The sequence below is a fragment of the Meles meles genome, chromosome 7 (assembly GCF_922984935.1).
Source record: "Meles meles chromosome 7, mMelMel3.1 paternal haplotype, whole genome shotgun sequence".
NCBI lineage: Eukaryota > Metazoa > Chordata > Mammalia > Carnivora > Mustelidae > Meles > Meles meles.
In genome coordinates this window covers 19,468,615-19,494,280 of record NC_060072.1, presented here as the reverse complement: position 1 = coordinate 19,494,280, position 25,666 = coordinate 19,468,615, and the positions used below count along the sequence as shown (strand labels likewise).

Genomic DNA, 25,666 nt, shown 5'->3' with positions numbered 1-25,666 from the left:
AGATCTCGAAATAAAACTTGGTGACTTTGGATTGCTCAGAAGCATTCCAGGGTGCACCTTGCCTGGATTGTGGTTGATATATTCAGCTACACATCCCCTCAACCACCTCTCACCAAAATGACTAGGAGGAGGAACACACAACAGAGGAAAAAATCAGAGACTGTGCCCTCTCCACTAGAACTATTGGATATGGACATAAACAGTATGTCGGTAAGGGAATTCAGGGTAACAATTATTCGGCAATGGCTAGGGTGGAAAAAACCATTAGTGACAACATGGAATCTCTAAGGGCAGAAGTGAAAGCTGCCCAGGAAGAAGTTAAAAATGCTAACTCTCTAATCTAAATACTCTAAGAGCTAGGGTAACCGAAGCAGAAGATAGAATTAATGATCTAGAGGATCAAGAAAAAAGAATTAATTAATTAATTAAAGAATTAATTAATCAAGAAACTGATAAAGAAAAAGGATCAGGAGGAGGCATGGAAGAAACAGCTTAGAAACCATGAAAACAGAATTAGGGAAATAAATGATGCCATGAAACGTTCCAATGTCAGAATTATTGGGATTCCAGAGGGGGAGGAGAAAGAAAGAAGACTAGAAGATATAGTTGAACAAATTCTTGATGAGAGTTTTCCCCGTCTGGGGAATGGAACAAGCATTCATGTCCTAGAGGCAGAAAGAACAGCCCCCCAAGATCAAGAAATCTAGAAAGACCTTTGATTGTGAGACTGATGAATCATAATTTTAGACAAGAGCTCCTGAGGGCAGGTAGGGGGAAGAGATTCCTTACCTACAGAGGAAGGTCCATCAGAATAATGGCAGACCTATCCACAGAAACCTGGCAAGCCAGAAAGGGCTAGCAAGACATATTCAGGACACTAAATGAGAAGAACACGCAGCCAAGAATACTTTATCCAGCAAGGTTGACATTCAAAATGGATGGTGAGATAAAGAGCTTCCAAGACCAGCAAGGTTTAAAAAGAGTATGTGACCACCAAGCCGGCACTACAAGACATATTAAGGGGGGTTCTGTAAAAGAAGAAAGAACCCAAGGGGCGCCTGGGTGGCTCAGTGGGTTAGGCCGCTGCCTTCGGCTCGGGTCATGATCTCAGGGTCCTGGGATCGAGCCCCGCATCGGGCTCTCTGCTTGGCAGGAAGCCTGCTTCCTCCTCTCTCTCTCTGCTGCCTCTCTGCCTGCTTGTGATCTCTCTCTGTGTGTCAAATAAATAAATAAAATCTTTAAAAAAAAAAAAAAAAAGGAGAAGAAAGAACCCAAGAGTGACACAGAACAGAAATTTACAGAGACCATCTATAGAAACAAGTACTTTACAGGTAACACGATGTCAATAAAAACATATCTTTCAATAATTACTCTTAACATGAACGGCCTAAATGCTCCCATAAAATGACACAGGGTTGCAGGATGGATAAAACGACAGAACCCGTCCATATGCCGTCTACAAGAGACCCGTTTGGAACCTAAAGATATATCCAGACTAAAAGTGAAGGGATGGAGAAGCGTCTCTCATGTCAATGGGCCTCAAAGAAAGCTGGGGTAGTGATTCTCATATCAGATAAATTAGATTTTAAACTAAAGACTGTAGTCAGAGATAAATAAGGACACTACATCATTCGTAAAGGGTCTATCCAACAAGAAGATCCAACAATTGTAAATATTTATGCCCCCAAAATGGGAGCAGTTAACTACATAAGACAACTGTTAATCAAGATAAAGAGTCATACTGATATGAATACATTAATAGTAGGGGATCTTAACATGCCACTCTCAGTAATAGACAGATCATCCAAACGGAAAATCAATAAAGAAACAAGAGCACTGAATGATACATTGGACCAGATGGACCTCATAGATATTTATACAGAACATTTCACCCTAAAACAACAGAATACTCATTCTTCTCGAGCACACATGGAACTTTTTCCAGAATAGACTACATACTTGGTCACAAATCAGGGTTCAACCAATACCAAAAGATTGAGATTATTCCCTGCATATTCTCAGACCACAAAGTTTTGAAACTAGAACTCAATCACAAGAAAAATTATGCAAGGAATTCAAACACTTGGAAGCTAAAGACCACCCTGCTTAAGAATGTTTGGATCCACCAGGAAATCAAAGAAGAACTTAACAATTCATGGAAACCAATGAGAATGAAAACACATCGGTACCAAAACTATGGGATACAGCAAAGGCGGTCCTAAGGGGGAAATACATTGCCATCCAAGCCTCCCTCAAAAAAATAGAAAAATCCAGAATGCACCATGTCTCGTTACACCTTAAAGAACTGGAGAATCAACAACAAATTAAGCCAACCCTACACACAGGAAGGGAAATAATCAATATTAGAGCAGAGATCTATGAGATAGAAACTAGAGATAAAGTAAAACACATCAATGAAACTAGAACCTGGTTTTTTCAAAGAATCAATAAGATTGATAAACCACTGGCCAAACTAATCCAAAAGAAAAGAGAGAACACAAATTAATAAAATTATGAATGAAAATGGAGAAATCATGACTAACACCAAGGAAATAGAAACAATCAACAGAAATGATTATCAACAGTTATATGCCAATAAGTTAAGCAACCTAGATGAAATGGATGCACTCCTGGAAACCTATAAACTTCCAAAACTGAATCAGGAAGAAACTGACAACCTGAATAGACCAATACCTAGTAACGGTATTGAAGAAGTGATCAAAACCTCTTAAAAAACAAAAGCTGACGACCTGACGGATTTCCTGGAGAATTTTACCCAACATTCAAAGAAGAAATAATACCTATAATCCTGAAGCTGTTTCAAAAAATAGAAACAGAAGGAAAACGTCCAGACTCGTTTTATGAAGCCAGCATTACCCTGATCCCCAAACCAGGCAAAGACCACACCAAAAAGGAGAATTTCAGACCAGTATCACTGATGAATATGATGCTAAGATTCTCAACAAGATCCTAGCTAACAGGATCCAACAGTACATTAAAAAGATTGTCCACCATGACCAGGTGGGGTTTATCCATGGGATGCAAGGGTGGTTCAACATTCGCAAATCAATCAATGTGATAGAACAAATCAATAAGAGAAGAGAGAAGAGCCACATGGTCCCCTCAATTGGTGTAGAAAAAGCATTTGACAAGATATAGCATCCGTCCTGACTAAAACGCTTCAGACTATAGGGATAGAGGGAACATTCCTGAACTTCATAAAATCTATCTATGAAAGACCCACAACAAATATCATCCTCAATGGGAAAAAGCTCACAGCCTTCCCGTTGAGATCAGGAACACGACAAGGATGCTCACTCTCACCACTCTTGTTCAATATAGTAATAGAAGTCCTAGCAACTGTAATCAGACAACAAAAAGAAATAAAAGGTATTCAAATTGGCAAAGAAGAAGTCAAACTTTCTCTGCAGATGACAAGATATTCTATATGGAAAATCCAAAAGACTCCACCCCCAAACTACCAGAACTCATACAGCAATTCAGTAATGTGGCAGGATATAAAATCAATGTACAGAAATCAGTTGCTTTCTTATACACTAACAATGAAAATACAGAAAGGGAAATTAGAGGATCGATTCCATTTCCTATAGCACCAAGAACCATAAGATACCTGGGAATAAACCTAACCAAAGAGGTAAAGGATCTGTACTTGAGGAACTACAGAACACTCATGAAAGAAATTGAAGAAGACACAAAAGATGGAAGAGCATTCCATGTTCATGGATCAGAAGGATAAACATTGTTAAAATGTCTATACTGCTTAGAGCAATCTATACTTTCAATGCCATCCTGATCAAAATTCCACTGGTATTTTTCAACGAGCTGGAACAAAGAATCCTAAAATTTGTGTGGAACCCAAATTGTGAAGGAAATGTTGAAAAAGAAAAACAAAACTGGGGACATCACGTTGCCTGATTTCAAGCTTTACTACAAAGCTGTGATCACCAAGACAGCATGGTACCGGCACAAAAACAGACACACAGACCAGTGGAACAGAGTAGAGAGCCCAGATAGACCCTCAACTCTATGGTCAAATAATCTTAGACAAAGCAGGGAAAAATATACAGTGGAAAAAAGTCTCTTCAATAAATGGTGCTGGGAAAATTGGACAGCTATGTATAGAAGAATGAAACTCGACCATTCTCTTACACCATACACAAAGATAAACTCGAAATGGATAAAAGACCTCAACGTGGGGCGCCTGGGTGGCTCAGTGGGTTAAAGCCTCTGCCTTCGGCTCAGTCATGGTCTCAGGGTCCTGGGATTGAGCCCCACGTCGGGCTCTCTGCTCAAGCGGGGAGCCTGTTTCCTCCTCTCTCTCTCTGCCTGCCTCTCTGCCTACTTGTGAGCTCTGTCTGTCAAATAAATAAATAAAAATCTTTAAAAAAAAAAAAAAAGACCTCAACGTGAGGCAGTAATCTATCAAAATCATAGAGGAGAACATAGGCAGTAACCTCTGCAACATTGGCCACAACAATTTCTTTCAAGACACGTCCCCAAAGGCAAAGGAAACAAAAGCTAAAATGAACTTTTAGGACTTCATCAAGATCAAAAGTTTCTGCACAGCAAAGGAAACAGTCAACAAAACAAAGAGGTAACCCACAGAATGGGAGAAGATATTTGCAAATGACACTACAGACAAAGGGCTGGTATCCAAGATCTATAAAAAACTCCTCAAACTGAACACTCACAAAACAGATAATCATGTCAAAAAATGGGCAGAAGACACGAACAAACACTTCTCCAAAGAAGACATACAAATGCCTAACAGACACAAGAAAAAATGTTCATCATCATTAGCCACCAGGAAGAATCAAATCAAAACCAAACTGAGATACCATGTTATAGCAGTAAGAATGGCCAAAACTAACAAGACAGTAAACAACATGTGTGGATGGAGAGGATGTGCAGAAAGGGGAACCCTCTTACACTGTTGGGGAGAATGCAAGGTGATGTAGCCAATTTGGAAAACAGTGTGGAGATTCCTTAAGAATCTTCTTTAAAAATAGAGCTACACTATTACCCTGCAATTGCACTACTGGGTATTTACCCCAAAGATACAGATGTAGTGAAAAGAAGGGCCATCTGTATCCCAATGTTCATAGCAGCAATGTTGCTGCTTTACAAACTGTGGAAAGAGCTGATGCCCTTCAGCAGACGAATGGATAAAGAAGATGTGGTCCATATATACAGTGGGGAATTATGCCTCCATCAGAAAGGATGAATACCCAACTTTTGTATCAACATGGATGGAACTGGAGGAGATTATGCTGAGTGAAATAAATCAAGCAGAGTCAATTTTCATGTGGTTTCACTTACTTGTGGATCATAAGGAATAACACAGGGGACATTGGGAGATGGAGAGAAGAAGTGAGTTGGGGGAAACGGAGGGGGAGACAAACTATGAAAGACTGTGGACTCTGAGAAACAAACTGAGGATTTTGGAGGGTAAAGGGGGGGGGATTCGGTGAGCCTGGTGATGGGTATTATGGAGGGCACGTATTGCATGGAGCAGTGGGTATGGTGCATAAACAATGAATTTTGGAACACACAAAAAAATAAAATTAAATTAAAAAAATAAGACATTCGAAAGCAGTATGGGGAGCAATTAATAGCTCAGGCTGATAGAAAATAGAATGAAAAAAGAGAATCGGCTATCTTATAGATCCTAGAATATTAAAAGTAGTAATTACTAGATAATAATAGTAACTATAGTTCTGGGACATAAAAGTATACAACAACAAAAAGACAAAACAAGATAAGGGAGAAACTTTTTTTGCTGTTAAAAAAATTAGGCATTGATTAAAAGAATGTACCTGTTCTATAGTTCTGGATATAAAACTAGAACAGATTAATCTTAAAGATTTCCATTTTGCTTTCCCTTAAACTCTTTTTAGAGTATGATGATGACAAAAGTACTCTTTCTACATGTCTTTATTTCATTGGCATTGGAAACTAATTTTTACAAGCTAAACAGGAATAATTCTTGGTTATATAAGTATTGCTGTTGTTTTCAAAAACTTGGGACTTTTAAAAATAATTAAATGATCATTTAGTAACAAATTTTATTTGGTAACTATCAGGTCTTTCCTTCAGTTTCATAGACTTTCTAAAATTCAATGATAGTCATTTTTCTAGGAAAATAGCCAGGTTTAAACTGTTTTAGTTTAAAATTATGTCTCTTAGCTTCCAAATTTTTAAACACACAAGTCAGTCCAAGAATGTATTTGTGACTAGTCTTTATTTTTATATTAATTTTAGTTTTGCTTTTTGCTTCATGCAGACAGATCTAGACTATTTCCTCTAACAGTTGTATGAGTCTGTCTTACTGCCTAAGGCTAATAAAATAAGAGTATACGTTAAAGGAAAAATAAAACAATGCTTACTGAAAGTTCTTGGCTAAAATTCTAAATAAAAGTATACTCTTCCCTCAGATGGCACATCTTCTTCTCTTTCATCACCCCAGCCTTTTCTTCCAAAGTGAGGCTCCTTAGTTTTCTCTAAACATGATTCCCACAATCCAGAATTCCTCTTTAAAGAGGTGGCTGATTTCACTTGTCGTATCTAGCTAAATGCTGAAACTGGTTTTCTAGTAGTCGTGGTGATAGTTTATAGTGAGTCACCCCTACTCCAACCCTTGGGACCAATGGCATGTACTTATGAGGTAATGGGTCAGAATTCAGGCTCAGGCTGTGGTTGAGAAGCAGCTTTTCTTTAAGACAATGTTAACTGTTACTGGAATTCTACCCCAAAACTTGGCACCACCTTGCAACTGAATGTTTCTTAACATTTACAGACAATGATGGGTTCTCAAACTTGTTAAATGAGATATATCGAGGAAGTACTGGGGGTGTAGGGCGTTCTCCCCCTTGGTAGTCATCCATGGACATCCCCCCACGGTGACCTAAATGAAGTCTTGATGTATATGAAATTAGTCAGGCCAATAAGAGGGTGGGAAGGGAGATCCAAGGTGAGAAAAAAATTCAAAGACACCAAAAGGGAATAGGTGAATGATATATTCAGAGAACTGCAAGTAGTCTGCTACAGCTGCAGGAGATAGCAATGTATGAAAGAGTGCAAGAAATGAAGAGGAGTCTGGATCTTGATGATAAAAACATCTATATGCAATTCTAAGATGTTAGAATATGTGTCAAGGCAACTGAGAGTCACAGAAATTTCTGAAACAAGAGTGAAGTATGAATAGATCTACTAAAACTTTAGTGACAGACTGAAAGAGAATAAGGAAACCAATTAGGAGCTATTATAATAATTCAGGTAAGAAATGATGAGGGCTTGAACTAAATAGCAATGGGCATGGAGTCCTGTGGTCAGCTGTGACATATATGAAACACGAAAAAAATCATCGTGACTGACAAGTAAGGGACAGGGAAGCAGATAGAATCAGGGATGATTTTCAAGTTTGTGGTGTGGGTAGCTGACTGAAGTAAAAGAAGTAGGTTTAAGCTAGGCAGAGGATGAAATGAAGCCAGTAGGGGGTAAAGAAATTGGATATCCAACATATGCTGATGCTTACTGGACTGTCAGTTTTCCATTACATTTTCTCTAGAGAGAAAATGTCTCTAAAGGTCATTTTAGCTCTCTGTTATTATAGAAGGTCTACTGTGTATTTCCAGAAGCAAAAAAGAGGTCATGGTCAGTGTTAAGTATATTTATGACACATATTCCAGTGAATACCAAAATGGATTGGATCCATATGTTCAATTCACATTAAAATATATGTCACGATCCGTCTGCTTTTAAAGTGTGTGTGTCAGAAACAATTTCCAGAACAAATGCCAAATATCCTGGAGATGCTTGAGTTCAAATTACCAATATGTGTCCCTGTACTTAAACTGTTTGCTACTTGGATATATACTAAATGTAATACATGTTTGAAATCTTTCCTTACAGACTTTTTAAAAATTCTTAAATATTGTTTTTAAAAGATAAAATATGAGAAAAGGACTGTTTTATGGTGTTTCACCTCCAGAATGCACACATTTTCTTGAAGGGATGAGAGCCAAGAAAAATTTCAAAGTATATTGCTAGCATAGTACAAATTTCTGGATAACATAACTAAATACATCAGGGTGAACTAAAGCCCCAAACTGGACTCTTTACAGGTATCTAGATACTTGAAAAACAGACTAGCTCTGAATAATCCATTAAGATATATTTTATCCAGAATGAGCTATGTAGCCAGGTTTGCTTGGATGGAATAAATTATTGTCAAATTTCTGAGCCACGATTTGTCAGCATTTCTCAAAAAAAATTTTTTTTATAAAATTCACACAGATATCTAGTTTCATAATAATTATTAATGTGGACCTAGAGTGGCTTTACCCTTTTTATTTCTCAATCTGGTTTAACTTAGATTATGGTATAGTAAATTTCCTATACACTAAGGTCTTAAAAAATGAACGAATGAAAGAAAGGAAGAAAGAAAGAAAGCGAATGAAACAAAAGAAATGAAAGAAAGAAAGGAAAGGAAGAAAAGAAAGAAAGAACAAGAGGAAGGGAGGGAGGGAAAGAGAATAGAAAAGAATAGAATAAAAAAGAGAAGAAAAAGGTGGCATGAAAGGAAACAAAAACTTCTGTGGACACTACTGTGTGCAGCTAAACTGTCATCAAATTCCATCTCTTCTGGATGTACAGATTCATCAACAATCTATTGAAAATGCTTCTACAATGTGCAATGGCTGGTTTTAGGAACATAGGATGGATCTTTCATTTTTGTAACGTTAGCAGAGACACTATTTATGAAAGTGGTTTCCTCAACCATAAAACACTGTATAGTAGAAAAAAATAGAGCTTGGAGTATTTTTATTATAACTGATAAATTTAACATCTTGGGATAATATTAGAAGAATTACTTACTCAAGAAGATCTGGGTCTAGTCCTTCTGATATCATTTTGTTTCTTATTGCCATCACTGGAACACCCTAAGCAAAGGACATAAGATAATCAGTGACTAAAAATGCCTTCTTCATAAAAACAGATAAATAGAACAATGAAGGAGAATTGAGAGCCCAGATATAACTCCAAATACAGATGGCAAACTAATGTTTGACACGGGAGCCAAGAATGGAGAAAATAAAGTCTCTTCAATTAATGATGCTGGGAAATTGGATAGTCACATGTAAAAGAAGGAAACCTGATCCCTAACTTACACCACTTACAAAAATTAACTCAAAATGGATTAGAGACATAAATGTAAAACCTGAAACCATGAAACTCCTAGAAGAAAATATAGGAAAAAATCTCTCTGATAAGGGAGTTGATAATGATTTTATGAAAATCACACCAAGGCACAAGTAACAAAATACAAAATAAGTGCGACTATATCAAACTAAAAAGCTTCTGTACAGCAAAAGAAACCACTGACAAAGTGAAAACAAATACAGAATGGGAAAAAATACTGACAAACCATATATATGATAAGAGCTCAAAATATATAAAGAACTCAGGCAACTCGATAGCAAAAAACTTAAATTATGCAATTTAAAAATGGGCAAAGGACCTGAACAGGCATTTTTCCAAAGATATATGAATGACCAATAGGTACACAAAAAGATGCGCAACATCCCTAGTTGATAGAGAAATGCAAATTACAATGAGATATCACCTCATGCCTATTAAAATGGCCATCATTAAAAAGATAGAGATAACAGATGCTGGCATAGATGTGAGCAAGGGAAACTTGTGCACTGTTGGTGGGATTGTGAACTGGTACAGCCACTACAGAAAACAGTATGAAGATTCCTCAAAAAATTAAAACAGAACTACCATATGATCTACCAATTCCAGCACTGGTTAAAAGAATATTCAAAAGAAACAAATACACTAACTCAAAAAGATATCTGTAGGTCCATTTTTGTAGTAGCATTGTTTGTAATAGTCAAAACATGGAAACAACCTAAGTGTCCATCAATGGATGAATGGAGAAAGAAGTTGTGGTATATATACATACAATGGAATATTATTCAGCCATAAAAAAGGGACAATCTTACTATTTATGACAACATGGACGGACATTGACAGCATTATGCTAAACACAAAGAGACAAATACTTTATGATTTCATTCTACGTGGGTTCCAAAAACAAAAGTAAACCACCAAACTCATAGGAAAAGAGACCAGATTTGTGGTAACCAGAGGCAGGGATGGGGATGGGTGGAGGGAAGAAGAGGGAACTGGAAGAAGGTGGTCAAAAGGAGAAACTTCCAGTTATAAGATAAACAAGTAGTAGGGATGTAATGTACAACATAATGACTACAGCTAACACTGCTGTATGATATGTAGGAAACTTATTTAGAGAGTAGATCCTAAGAATTCTCATTACAGGGGCACCTGGGTGGCTCAGTGGGTTAAGCCTCTGCCTTCAGCTCAGGTCATGATCTCAGGGTCCTGGGATTGAGCCCCGCATGGGGCTCTCTGCTCAGCAGTGAGCCTACTTCCTCCTGTCTCTCTACCTGCCTCTCTGCCTACTTGTGATCTCTCTGTGTCAAATAAATAAATAAAAATCTAAAAAAAAAAAAAAAGAATTCTCATTACAAGGGGAATTTTTTTCTTTTCTTCTCACTATATCTTTATGAGATGATGGATGTTAACGAAACCTATTATAATTATTTCACAATATAGGGAAATCAAATCATCATGCTATATGTCTTAAACTTACACAGTGATGTATTTCAATTATTTCTCAATAAAACAAAAAAAATTGAATAGAAGCTAAAATAAAAAGTCTCCTTAATGGCTTCTCCACATACCCCCTAAAACAAGACCTTTTAGATGGCTCATATTTAAAATAGCTCTTCTGATGTGGTATATTATATATATACACAATGGAATACTATGCAGCCATCAAAAGAAATGAAATCTTGCCATTTGCGATGACGTAGATGGAACTAGAGGGTATTATGCTTAGCGAAATAAGTCAATCGGAGAAAGACAACTATCATATAATCTCCCTGATATGAGGAAGTCGAGAAGCAACATGGAGAGTTCGGGGATAGGAAGAGAATAAATGAAACAAGATGGGACTGGGAGGGAGACAAACCATAAGAGACTCTTAATCTCACAAAACAAACTGAGGGTTGCCGGGAGGAGGGGGTAGGGAGAGGGAGGTTGGGTTATGGACATTAGGGAGGGTATGTGCTATGATGAGTGCTGTGATGTGTGTAAATCTGGTGATTCACAGACCTGTACCCCTGGAGCTAATAATACATATATTATTAAAAAAAAAAAAGTAAAAAAAAATAGCTCTTCTTTTGCTTTTATATTAGTATGTATGGAGTGCTTAAATAATCTAATAAGGTACACATTTTAACTGACTTAATGGAATCAGTGCTATCTAATATCATACAAGCCCATATTAAATCATTAAACATATGAGCCTATCCATTACTAATTCTGCTATAAACAAGTCAGATATCACATTCTCACTTTTCTTATACCTCCAAAAAAAAAAAAAAAGTTGATAACTCAAAACAATTAAAACCTTGGCAGGGATGTACAAAAAATACTCAACAAATGAGTAAATGTCTTTTCAAATAAAGATTTCAGAGCTTTCCATTCTTAAGTATAGCTATGTTAATGTTCTTTTCATAACAAATGGTCCAATTCCATTTGGACACAAAGGTCAAATAAAATTCACGAATTCTCCTGGGATTGTATTATACATCTTGTCTATCCCAATATAAACACTAAGTAATGGCAATGCTAGTAGTTTACAAGTCACAAAAACACGGAGAACATGTGAATCTCAAAATTCAGGATAAGAACATCAAAACAATAAGAAAAGGACATGTCAGAAATAAATACATATTTACTTGAAAAGATGACTGATTTGATGATAAACAGTTACTGAAAGCTCACTTGTAAAGCTCTACGGGAAGAAGATGCAATCAAGTCTGCCAATTCCTGCTCTTCATATCATTCCAAAAGATGAGGAAACCACTAATATGTGTTAAATTTGAAGACCTGCAATACATCACTTTCAAAAGTGGAATCACTGTACTTTAAAAGGCTGTACACATGGTTGGGACCCTCTCTGTCATATCTCTTCATCCCATGTGGTAGAAGGGGTAAGCTGAGCCTGAGCCCACATGGAAAAAGCTCAATCACTGCTCCACTGGTGCTGCATACTCTTCCCTTCAGACCTTCAATGTCATTAGCCACTGTGTGATATTCAATTTAGACAGATGGACACTTAAAGGCATCCTAAATGTTAGATGTGCTCTCTCTCTCTCTCTCAAAATAAAAAAGACTCAAAGTAATGTATACTTAAATGCATCCTAAATGTTAGATAAAAATAAATAGCACCATTGTAGAATTCTTTTCAAAGCCATACTCCTGAAAACAATACTGTTTCATGGTGTAAACTTCAAGAAATTCTAAAAAGTGAAATATGGTAGGTTTGGAAGACAAAAAAGGTGGAAGATAAAAACTTTTGTCAGCTTATGAAGTATGAGGATAAAAAAAAAGGCTGTTACTTGCTTATGAACAGACACTTATATTTGGAACCAAAAAGCATGAACTTAAAACTTGTACCACTTTTAAAATATATTTCCTGGAACTAAGACTTGAGAAAAAGATTTTTTCTCTTAAGTACAAAATGTACTTAATGATTACTTCATAATAAAATGCATTTAATTTTAATGGTAGAAGAAAAAGCTGACACTCGAAAGATAAGGTTGGGAATTTTACTTGATGATTAAAACTTAGCCATTACTTAACTATTTAGTATAACAAGGAACGTTAGGACTGTAGAACATTTCATAAAAAAACACTAAGGTGCAAGAAGAGATGTGAAAAAGAGCAGAGTTTTATGTTCTACTTTAAAAAGACCTCTCAGTTTCTGTTAACTATGGTCTGATGGTATAAGGTCTTTCCACAAACTCAACTATGAGATTTATTTATTATACTTTAGCATAATCCACAGGATACCATTGGAAAGGTCACACTAATAAGTTACAAAGTCGAGAAAACAGAAGGGAGGAGAAATGAAGTTGAAAAAAACATTTCCTAAAATATAGCAAAGAAAGTATGTATGAGGTGGGAGTGAAGGGAAGCAGTGCGTAGGGAGTAAAGGGGAAAGGGAATTTGGTAGAAATAGATAAACTCCCTATTTTAACACGAGTTTCATGGCTTGGTTATAAGAATACCAGAAACCTAAATATGTAAGCTCCATATTTTATTCTTAGTTTCTCGAAGCTATTTACAGCACAAGAATACAGATATTACCAAAATTTGGTGACTTTTAAGTCATTTCTGTACATATATATCTATATATCTATATCTATATCTATATATATGTATATATATATATATATATATATAACTATATACAGTGTTAAAGAAAATATAAATAACTTATCTTCCCTGAACAGAGACTTTAATATTATCATCACCTTAATACAAATCTCATAAAGCTTGATACAAAAATAATTTGGCCTATGTTCCAAAGGATGGATTCCAAAGGGATTTGCTGCTATGTTTCCAGTGGTGTTGCTTAGAAAATTTGTTGCTTTGATATATTCTTCCTTAGGGGTTAAAGAACAGAGTTGGGTTTGTTAAACATCAAAAAGAAGTGTCCAATTTCCGATGTCCAAGAGAAAAAGCTACTGGTGGTCTAAGTTGGACATGAGAGACCTCAAAACTGAAGTCTACTGAACTGTGGGATTATTCTTGGCAAGTGATAATGGTAGTTTGTCCAACATAAGTAATGAAAAAGAAAGAAGGCAGCCATAAGTTTGATGTTCCAAAAAATCACGTCTGTATTTGCGTCACTGGAGAAAGTGTGTAAAGAAGCCACACTAATGAAATTATGATAGCAACACTAACAGTTACTAGTTTCTTGTATCACAAAAACTGAAGGCTGCCAGTATTTACATTTATTATGTTAATGGAGGACAGGCTACTGAATTCTTTTCCTAAATTCTTTCCTGAAGTTTTAGATTAGAAGGGAAAAACAAAACAAAACAAAACCCTTACTCAATCTAATAGAGATAAAGGACTTTTCTAAAGTAACAAAAAATGCTCCTCATACTTTAGTTTCTCCTCTCAGTTTATGAGCTTGAATCACAACAACTGAGTTATGAAAGATGCAAAATATTGTGTTTTTTTCCCTTACTTAGGTCAACAATTGAAAAAAAAAATCTATTGAGTTGACAGGTGAAGAGTACTTTTTTTACTTGCAGGGAGAGGGAATGAGTAGGAGTTGAAGATGTGCCATGGGTTTGAAAAAAGGGCAACCAGTCCTCTAATCAGGTTGTTTACCTAAATTTTAACTTAGTGAAATGGACTCAACCATTTCTTTGCTTTCTGACTGTCAACAGTGCTATCCTAAAAATATCTATACTGCCTTTTATGAAATATATTAAATAGAGTGCTATGATTAGAATAAAATCTTCAGGGGAAATATTCTATATAATAGATACTAAATGTTTACAGAGCAAATCCTACTACAAAAGCAAACACATGCTCAACGATCTCCAAGACGAGATACAAAATTAATTTAAAAAAGTTTCTTAATCACTGTAAAATGAATATGGCTATCTAAAAAAAGGGAAGCTTTATTCCTAATGACTTATATAGATTTAGAAAATGCTAGATTCTGATATTAACTCCAATACTGTTGCCATGAGGGGTCACTGATGTGAAGTTAAATATGCAGGGAAAAAAAAGAGGTTCACATATCTTGACTACTGCTATGTGGTTCACATGGAGCAAATAGTAAATTCTTCCTTTTTCAATGATTATCTTAAGACATAAGTTTTACAGTCTTTCACTGAGTGCCCATCAGATATCTTTAAAGATGAAGGAACAAATCACTGTAAAATGGACAAAATGACACTGGTCATGACTAGGACCTCAGGAAACTGGTAAAGTACATTTATAAAAATAAATACATTAGCCAATACCCCATATTCCTTTTAGGAATGGGAACTAAAGTTAACTTATATGTCTTATCAATAAAAACCTTTAAAGAAATTATTTCAAAAGGTGAAGGATCTATTGTTACAAGTCAGTTCAAACTAGAGCCACATCAATTTCCCCATGTGATTGATTTTTCCCCTGGATATTCTTGCAACATGATAAATCTTGGTGTAATGGTCATGGTGCATTGTGTGTTTTCTCTGCATTTTGTAGCTATTCAAGTATTTGTTGATTTAAGAGCAATTTGGTGCTATGGAGGGTTCATTTTCTTCCCTTCATTATAATGTACAAACAATATCTAAAATTTAAAGACTTGCTTTGATAGGCTAATTAATGCTAGACCACCATTATGAATACTACAGCTAAATTATAGCTTTGCTATATCACATTTTCACTGAGGATATTTGTTCTTTGAAATATGTATTCATTAAAATTTCCCAAATTTAACTATATTTCTACTTTCCGGGAATAAAACCTTAAAAACAATTTCTATTACAAATTATTTTGGAATTCACTACCAAAATTAAAAGTGTAATAAGTTCAGATGGCCTTCTGTTCAGTTTTTGAAAATGTATTACTATATGAACCTATTCAAGGAATTAAAGTGTCTCCAAATATGGCAATAAAAGCTATAAAGAATAAAATCCTGGGGCGCCTGGGTGGCTCAGTGGGTTAAAGCCTCTGCCTTCAGCTTAGGTCATGATCCCAGGGTCCTGGGATGGAGCCCCACATTGGGTTCTCTGCTCAGCAGGGAGCCTGCTTCCTCCTCTCTCTGTCTGCCTGCCTCTCGGCCTACTTGTAATCTCTGTCTGTTAAATAAATAAATCTTAAAAAAAAAAAAAATGTTAACCACAGTGGAAGAGGCCAAAAGCCCAAGGTGTGTGGGTAGCAGTCCCGTGGTTCCCACCCACTACCAAGCACACAAAGGGTTTGGTTTGGGGCTGCAATCCCAAACTTTAAAAAAAAAAAAAAAGAATAAAATCCTTAGTAATTATAAAGATGATTCTACTGATTGAGACCACAAAAGTTACTTTTGAGCTAATTTTCCAATAGTGATAACGTGTTTGAACTGGTGTCATGAGTCTTATTCAATGTCCTAGCAATCCATAGGTACCCATTAAAAGATAGATTAAAAAAAAAAAAAAAAAAAAGATAGATACCAGTATTAGCCACTCCACGTGGCTATAGAACTACAAAGAATGGCCCTGAATCTGATATCAATGTGTCATTTGCACATGATCTAACCAACTAACTGAATAAAAGTAATTTGTAAACTTGGGCTAGGAAACCAAGATGAAAAGTTGGGACGGTGTCTTATATTATGAAAATCTGTGGTAAGATGTACATAAATCTGGAGATATTTTTTAAAATTGCAGTATGAAGATGTAAATATATTCAAGTAGGGAAATAATTTTCATGAATTTTTCTCAATAAAATTTAATATTTTGAAATCTACTTCCTTTTAAAACATAGTTAACATATTAGCTTTTTTTTCTAAACTGTAAAATAATCCTCAGCAAAAAATTAACTTATAAATGAAATATTGTGTCTTACATCACTCAGCAAAAAATTAACTTATAAATGAAATATTGTGTCTTATATCACTATGATCCATTCAAGAGAAAATATCTTCCACACCAGGACTGTCTACCCCATTGTGAATGTTTATGCTCTCAGATCCTTGTCAAATATGGTGCTTATGTCGACGGTCTAAAACCACTAAGATACTTCTCTGCCACTTGAGATAAGTCCACTTCCTTATTACAGTTCATTAGCTTCTCTGGTCTTTTACCTTTTTTCCCATTGGTAAACCATAACCTTAGACAAATTTACAGTTAAGGTGAGAATCACAATATTTCTGAAAAGAGTAAATCTGAGTAAATAACTACTTAACTTATACCACTATTATTTCCTCCTCACAACTTTTTTGTGAGGTCCCTTATTTCTTGCAGAGTGGTTAGTAGCAAAGAAGATAAAAGGGCGCTGAGAAATCAGAGTTGGGTGACTAACAAATTATAGATGGGGGGTGGGTGCCTGGGTGGCTCAGTCATTAAGCATCTGCCTGAGGCTCAGGGGATGATCTGAGGGTCCTGGGATTGAGCCCGGGCATGGGCTGGAAGTCTGCTTCTCCCTCTCTCACTCACCCTGCTTGTGTTCCCTCTTTTGCTGTGTCTCTCTCTGTCAAATAAATGAAATCTTTTAAACATTTTTAAAAGATTATAGATGGATCAGAGTAAAAGAACTATACCACACATTTCAGCAAATATAAAAATTGTCATTGTTAGTATGGATCTTCAAAAGCTTCCCTAAGAAACTTAATAGTAAAGTACTATTCTTTTTGTTACAACTTGTACTAAAGAGTTACAGAGTTGTTTAAATGAGTTAGAATGAAAGATATGAAGTCTAAAGTTAAAAATATTATTCTGCTAAATGCTCCTGTTTTTGTTGGTTCCCATTTTATATATCATTTAAAGGAGATTCCTATGAAATTTAAAACTACCTTAAGCTTATCCTCCAAACATTCCCTCCTCTGTGTTTGCTTAACTTCTTTTTCTTGTGGGGAGAGGCATACAGAGGTATGGTATTACAGTGAATTTAAGGCAGATGAAGTAAATTTTATTGGTACTCCAGAAAATAAACTGAAATAAAGAAGTAAATGTTTTGGCTTAAAAGGACTGTTTCAGAGAGGCCATCCTATGTAAATTATTTTAGTTACGAAACCAAAGACAAGAAAATATGACATGGCGAGTAAATTCCTAAAGAAATATATTCTTCTCATACAAACTTTTATACTGAGGAAAAACCGATTTGATAAATTTATCATCCTAAATTATTACCTTATCAATTATTTTTAAAAGGTTATTTGCATTCTCAAGTATCTTATGTTTCATTTACTCCTTATATATATATTTTTAAAGATTTTATTTATTTATTTGACAGAGAGAGATCACAAGTAGACAGGCAGGCAGAGAGAGAGAGGGAAGCAGGCTCCCCACTGAGCAGAGAGCCCGATGTGGGACTCGATCCCAGGACCCCGAGATCATGACCTGAGCCGAAGGCAGCGGCTTAACCCACTGAGCCACCCAGGCGCCCCTCATTTACTCCTTTTAAATTGTTTTTAAGTATCTGATATATTATCAAAAAAACAAATATTCAAGTCTACAGCAACCAGATATCCTTCTATAACTCTAAAGGAGACCGACTTCTGTGTACACCAGCTTGTTGGTATGTGACTATTCTTTAGATATGACTGAGGATTCTAAAGGGTACTGTAATTCACAGTTCAAAATGTATTTTTCCAGAAACTATAAATACCATAAATAGAAATAGCTATGGTTAAACAACTTGTTTCTGGAAACAAACTATCCAAATCAACATCTTCTTAGCAAATGATTGACACAAAAGAAAACTAGACTCTGGACTCTGAGAAAAGAACTCAGGGTTACAGAAGGGAGAGGAGTGGGGGATGGCATAACCAGGTGATGGGTATTAAGGAAGTCATGTGTGGGAATGAGCACTGGGTGTTGTACACAACTAATGAAATCATTGAACACTACCACAAAAATTTATGATGTACTCTATGCTGGCTAACTGAACATAAAAAAAATAAGTAAAATAAAAAAGAAAACTACAATGAAAAGTATGTGGTATCAGCAGTAAAATATTCTAAGCTATATATTTATGGCGAAGCGGCATTAGCAAAGAATATTATGGGGAACAGATAAAGTAGGTGCATAGAGTATTACCAAATGGATATTAACAACCATCTAACTTAGCAGCACCTGCCCACTACATTTTTTTCCTTTGGTACTCTAAAGAAAATGAGAAATCAGGAAAACAAATATATCAGGGAAAACAAGAAATTTAAAATCTGAACTTAGCAATATTATTGTTTACTGTTTCCTAACAAACATATACAAGTAAAAGAGCAAATAAACAAAAGGGCAAATACATCGTTTAAAATTAATACGGGGTCGGGGGGCACCTGGGTGGCTCAGTGGGTTAAAGCCTCTGCCTTTGGCTCAGGTCATGATCCTAGGTCCTGGGATCGAGCCCCGTGTCGGGCTCTCTGCTCCGCTGGGAGCTTGCTTCCTCCTTTCTCTCTGCCTGCCTCTCTGCCTACTTGTGATCTCTGTCAAGTAAATAAATATAATCTTTAAATACAAAATTAATACAGGGGCTCTGAACCCCCTAACTTTCCAGGCAACTTGGGGAAGGTTCAAAAGAGAGCCAAAATATTAAAATATTAAAAAATATTTTATTAAAATATTAAAAAATCCTAAGTGATTTTGAAATCTTTAAAAAAAATCAGATATTTTAACAAAAATCTACATTCTTCTTGGGAAAGTGAAACACTTTTCAGTAAAATTGGCATGATAATTTTTCAGACATGGTTTCCTTAGAGGCTAAGTTCACTGACTTTAGCAGAGAATAAGTAGTTTTTTCCCCCCTTACGCGAAAAATACAACAGTTACCTATTTCTAGGTTTTCCAGATACTCAGGCTATGGAAAAGCACAGATAATACAATTGGTGGCTAACTGACATAGTTTTCTGCCTTTGGAGAAATCTCTACCCAATTCTTTTTGCATTTGATATGAGAATGAATGTAGTTGAAGGAGGATAACTGTGGTCTCTTGAGTTCCATTTACCTCAATTCAAAGTTATTATTCTGCTAAGCTTTGTTTTTTTCTTTCAGTTGTAGTTTAGTTTAGTCTGGCTGACCATTTAGTTGATGGGAAAGACAGAATATTTACCTTTTGAACTGGCAAAGTTGGCTAAATCATACAATTAATTAAATGGGCAAAAGTTCACTTGTATCTTTTCTTTATCCATCTTTATCCACATTCACATGTGTAGGAAATCGATCATTATACATGCGGCTTTTATCTTCGATGCACAAAATGGAGCTAAAACACCACAGAAAGTTTTCCACGGTACCCTGACCATTATGTATTAAAAAAATACTGACCTTGATACTGAACAGTAAACTTTAGGTATTATAAAGGAAACTACCCACATGTTAATATTATAATACAGAGTCAAAAAACAATGAAAAAATCATGTAGTTATTACACTAAATTTGTACCAGTATCTTCCACAACCCTAACTACATATGAATCAGCAGCTCCTGCTTTTGACTACACTGTTGATCAATGATGAGGAACCTACCCTGGAACTCTCCAGACATGGGAAGTCACACTAGGGTCATATCCCAAACAAGGTTTTAAAGTCCTTAACTACTTTTACAAAAACTATACCTAATCTAGAGAGTACTCTACTTGTACTCTTGATTATTTTTCAGGTCTAAGGTGCGTAACTTCCTGATGAACATCTTTAATAATCAGTCGGAGAGTCTTCAACCTTAGGTAATGGAAGTCACATTTCCTCAAGCCAACATCCACTGCTGGCAACAGATGCATCAGAACCACCAAAACCAAGGAGATTATTCAATTCACATTTTAAGCCCGCCAAAGAAAATAGAGCTTTAAAAAAGTCCAAGTGTCCGAAGAGACTGTTTTGGCAAATATGGTTTCAAAAAATACAAGTCATTAGCTTAATGTAGAAGTCGATTTTCCCAATGCAGAGTTTATTACTGGCAAAGGATTCACCAAGCTCTGCCAGTAAAAAGGGGAGAACTATTGGAAAAGTGATGTATGTACACAATTCCAGTTAAGTTATAAAAGCAGTATGTAATTTAGGAAAGGCTTGTGCTGCACTATTATGACAACAAATGTTAAATCAGAATCAATTATCTGCCACATTTGGAACACAACACTACTACTGAAAAATCTTGTGTAAAACTTGCCTAAAAAGGAAAAAAAAAAATCAGAAAATGCCAGCAGGTGTTCCAGGAATGTTCATTATAATGAGACCCAAATTTGGGGATCAATTAATATAGATCATAAACCTAGAGGGAACTTCAGATCTCATTTTATATATGAGGGAACTGAATGAAGCCTTGAGAGGTGACATGACCCGACCATGGTCACACAGGACTATATGACAAAGTTAAGAAACTATACCATGTTGAGTCCATTTGATGCTTACGATGACCCACTTGAAAAAGGACATGTTGGAGAGGAGAAGGGAGTTGGGGGAAATCGGAGGGGGAGACGAACCATGAGAGACTGTGGACTCTGAGAAACAATCTGAGGGTTTTGGAGGGGATGGGGATGGGAGGTTGGGTGAGCCTGGTGATGTGTATTATGGAGGGCACATATTGCATGGAGCACTAGGTGTGGTGCATAAACAATGAATTCTGGTACACTGAAAAGAAATTTAAAAAATAAATAATTTTTTATTAAAAAAAAAAAGAAACTATACCATGTAGCATCCTAGAAATAAACTAAAGATCTAGGTGTACTCCTAGGTATTCAAATTATGTCACAGATAACAACTAGTTTTTGGAAATGTAATTAGTCTTATATGTCACAGAGCACAGTAATGTAGGAGTGACAGAAAAAGGTAGTGGAGATCAAAAAGCAAGGTACTATTTATTTCTCTGTGAACTGGTTGCTTGTGACACTTGAAAGATTCTGTTGGCTTCTGTTCACAGAAGTTTATAATAATTAAGCAGTTTTAATTGCCTAGTTTATTTTTACTTTTTATTTTGAAAATTTTATTTAAATTTTATTAGTTAACATACAATGCAATATTGGTTTCTGGAGTAGAATTCAGTGATCCATCACTTACGTACAACATCCAGTGCTCATCACAACCAGTGCCTTCCTTAAATACCCATCCCCCACCTTGCCCACCCCCCACCCACCCCCCTCCACCAACCCTCAGTTTATTCTCTATCATTAAGAGTCACTTATGGCTTGTTTCCTTCTCTCCTTTTTTTCTTTTCCCTCCTCCCATATGCTCATCTGTTTTCTTTCTTTAATTCCACAGGAATTTGAGAAACAAGACAGAGGATCATAGGCGAAGGGAGGGGAAAATGAAACAAGATGAAACCAGAGAGGAAAACAAACCATAAGAGACTCAATCTTGGGAAACAAACTGAGGGTTGCTGGAGGGGACGGCTGTGGGAGGGATGAGGTGGCTTGGTGGTAAATACTGGGGAGGGTATGTGCTATGGTAAGTGCTATGAATTGTGTTAAGACTGATAAATCAGACCTGTACCCCTGAAACAAATAACACATTGTATGTTCATAATAAATAAATAATAAATTCCACATACGAGTGAGATCATATGGTATTTGTTTTTCCCTGACTGATTTATTTCCTTGGCATAATAGCTCTATTCACATCATGAATTGCCTAGTTTCTAAAACAGATTTGCAGGTATGTGGCAAGTGAAGCAAAGGCAAATACCAAAGCAGCACGGTCTAGGAAATGGCTACGACTCAGGGAAAGGAAGTTTGCATGGCAGCTTAGAAAGAAAGCCAAAAAAAGACTAGCTTATCCTGACATCTAGGAAGCCTGAAAATTAAAAAAAAAAATTTTGTAGGGGCACATGGGTCGATTGGTTGGTTAAGTGCCTGCCTTCACTCAAGTCCTGATCTCAGGGTCCTGGAATCCAGCCCTGCCTTAAGCCCATGTAAAGGCTCTCTGCTCAGTTGGCAGTCTGCTTCTCCTTCTCCCTCTCCCTCTGTGCACTCTCTTGCTCTCACTCATCTCAAATAAATAAATAAAATCTTAAAAAAAAAACTGTATTTGTAATTTGTAGGACTTTTTATGTTTCTCTATCTGAAATGAATGATTGCTACATGGATAGCCAGCAAGTTTAAGCTTTTACACTAGTGAAGATGGGTTTGAGAAATACTTGTCTACTCCCTTAGACAGAATGAAATGGTTCTAGGCAATAATTCAGGAAAGAAGCAAAAGAATGGATTACAAGAGGATTGAGGGGCTATTAAGTATTAAGACAGCGAGTGGAAGACTCTTACACTTTGGAAAAGATAAGAAACAACATAAGTAGAATTATAGGTATAAGACTCTGCTTATGGAGAAGCAACTCATATTTTTAAATGCCAAAAATATAAAGGCAATTAAAAATGAAAGAAATTCCATTATTGTCCTTAAGAGGAAAGAGAACTTATAGCATTGTTAATTTCCTTTTGAGGGTATAGAAATGGTTATTTGGGGTATTTTAGGAGATTTTTATACTGTTAGTATATAGTGATTTTTTTCAGGAAGACAGGTATTTTTGAGACTACTCTACCTTTTCTTTTGTTAATACAAATAATTCCCTACATTCTAAATTGTAGGCTTCAGCTTTATAACATGAAGCAATGTGTACGATGGATGACAAACTACTCATGATCAAACCAATAACTGAAGGACAACTCTGGTCTTTCTCTAATTAGTAACTAAAACTAATTTTTTTAGAGTGGGGGAAGGGTAGTAGGAGAGGGAGAGAGAGAATCTTAAAAAGGTTCCACGCCCAGTGAGGAGCCTGACATGGGCTTGATCTCACAATCCTGAGACCAGGACATGAGCCAAAATCAAGAGTGAGATAATTAACTAACTGAGACACCCAGGCACCCCAAAACTAAATTTTTAGTAGTAGGCAAACAAGAGGAACCTTAGCCATCATCTTAAGGTTGAGAAAAACTGGGCATTTTAATAAAAATCTACAATTTCATTGGGAAAGTGAAGCTTTCTAATATAGATAAGGCAATTTCTAATGAAGCTACTCTCTCGAATTAGCTGGGGTTAGGTTCCTTTATATAGTGCATGGTCAAACTTGATTTTCTTTCTAATCCCTCTGAATCCTGGAAGTATTCAGTCACACTCAAGGAAGTAAACTACCTCAGCAGAATGAACTGATTAGAAGACTAAACAGAAAATAGGGCAATTTACTATTCTGAAGTGTAGAGATACAATGCCATCCAGATTCTTCCCGCATCATTGACAGAAACTGAATGAATCAACGATACAGATTAAATTGGGCCTTAAATGACTCTCACTGCTGTGAGGCAATTTCTAGAGCAGGGTGGTATTGTCATCTGTTTTTCCAGTTAAAATTGTAGTTTCATAAAGATATGGATATAGGAAACACAACTAGTTATGCATATGCTGCTGAAGAACCATGATGGGTAACAACTTATGACACTAAAATGATTATACTCCTGGAAAAATGTTAAATAGTTCAGAAGAACCAAAAGATTATGTTTAATAAGACCCACACTGTTACGATCAAGGGGCTCTAAACTCAAATTGAAGAATAAAAATAATCTTCAGTTAAAACTGCAAGATTATGAGTAACAATAATATGATAGAAAAAAAAGAGTAGAAGAACTAGCAGGTAATTATGAAGAGGAGAAATACAAACAAATAGAAAACAAATCCAACAGCCTAAAAAAAGGCCTGTGTTTATAGAGCGCAAACCTGTAATATCAAAATAAGTAAATTTCAGGGACCATTAATACTTAGTGGAAAGGAATTCATCAGTGGGAGCTGGCATTTGAAAGGAATGTCTTACAATGTTTTACAACAGAAGGTGGAAGATACCTATAAATGAATTTATACACATACACACACACACACAGAGATTCTTGAACATGAAGATTCTTAAACATGAACACAAACAAAGGAACCCTTCCAACTCCCTGGCCAAGTGAGGCTAAAAGAAGTCAACAGTTGTATTATCAAATGGAGTTTGGTCACCTGACCAGATGGATGATTTAGATCAGGCTTTCATAAAACATGTTGCAAACCAGTAGAAGGATTATATTAGCCATGATGGGGACATTAGCTATTCAAATGTACTGGTGGCTTAATTTTGCTCAAATTAGAGCACTGATAAATTGTCATGTGGCTAAAAACTTCATCCTCTACAGATAAAGGATGTAATGAAGGGAATTGATTTAACAATTTCATACATAAATTTAAACAAAACCAAAACTGAATGATGTCAAACATGTATCCATCGGAACATATCAAATGAGTAGAATTTGGATATGTAGTAATGAGGAGAAGGGGATTCTAGATTCAGAGGTGGAAAACTATGGAACTAATATTGAGAAGGGTTTGTGGTTTTGTCTGAAGAATGAAATGCAGGATTGGGAGCAGAAGGAAACAAAAGTTGGGTAAGAAGATTCTGGGAATTCAGGTTGGCACAATAAACTGAGAACAATAAAATTAAATTAAACTTGGATGAACTTGCAGTTTTAGGATGGCAGTATAAAGATTTGCTCCCCTTTTTCTTCTTGAAAATTACCCTCAAACAATTAGGCAAAAAGAAATAAAACACAAACAGTAATTTTAATGACTAAGAGGAATATATGAAGCATTACACATGGAAATTAAAAGCAGATAAAAGAGTGATTGATGACTTAGCATAGCAAAGGAAGGCCAAGTCCACGTGTCAGAAGAGTGGATGCCACAAGTAGCACTTCCAGACCTTGGAAATGTTTAGGAATTAGAAACACACATACCAAGGTCAAAAGAGAGGCAAAGGACTGAAATGAGGAAAATTGGGCTAAAAACAGGAAAAGTCTGAGGCAGAGGAAATTGAACCCCTACTCATACTCAAGTGACACCAAGCAAAAGGATAGACTGAAGCTAAGTGCCAAGCAATGCCATAGAATGATAGTTAAAAACAAAAAACAAGAGCTATTATTTCTTAATATTTTAATTTTTTAATTTAATTTTTTTTAATTTAATTTTTTAATTTCTTAATATTTTAATTTAATTTTTATTTAAAATAAAAAATATTTTAATGTTACATATAGTATAAAATATTTTTAAGAGCTA

General features: G+C 35.8%; 1 protein-coding gene across 7 annotated transcripts in view; it reads right to left on the bottom strand.

The window, feature by feature from the left end:
* The window catches only part of WASHC3 (WASH complex subunit 3), a 132,874-nt gene that overhangs the window by 88,635 nt on the left and 18,573 nt on the right, over positions 1-25,666 (bottom strand). For all 7 annotated transcript variants that reach the window (XR_006819574.1, XR_006819575.1, XR_006819576.1 and 4 more), the window contains exon 6: positions 8,899-8,963. Coding sequence is in view for 3 of the 7 variants with exons in the window: in XM_046011097.1 (XP_045867053.1) it covers positions 8,899-8,963 (65 nt within the window). In the remaining 4 variants the exon portion in view is untranslated. The remainder of the gene's footprint in view (positions 1-8,898; positions 8,964-25,666) is intronic.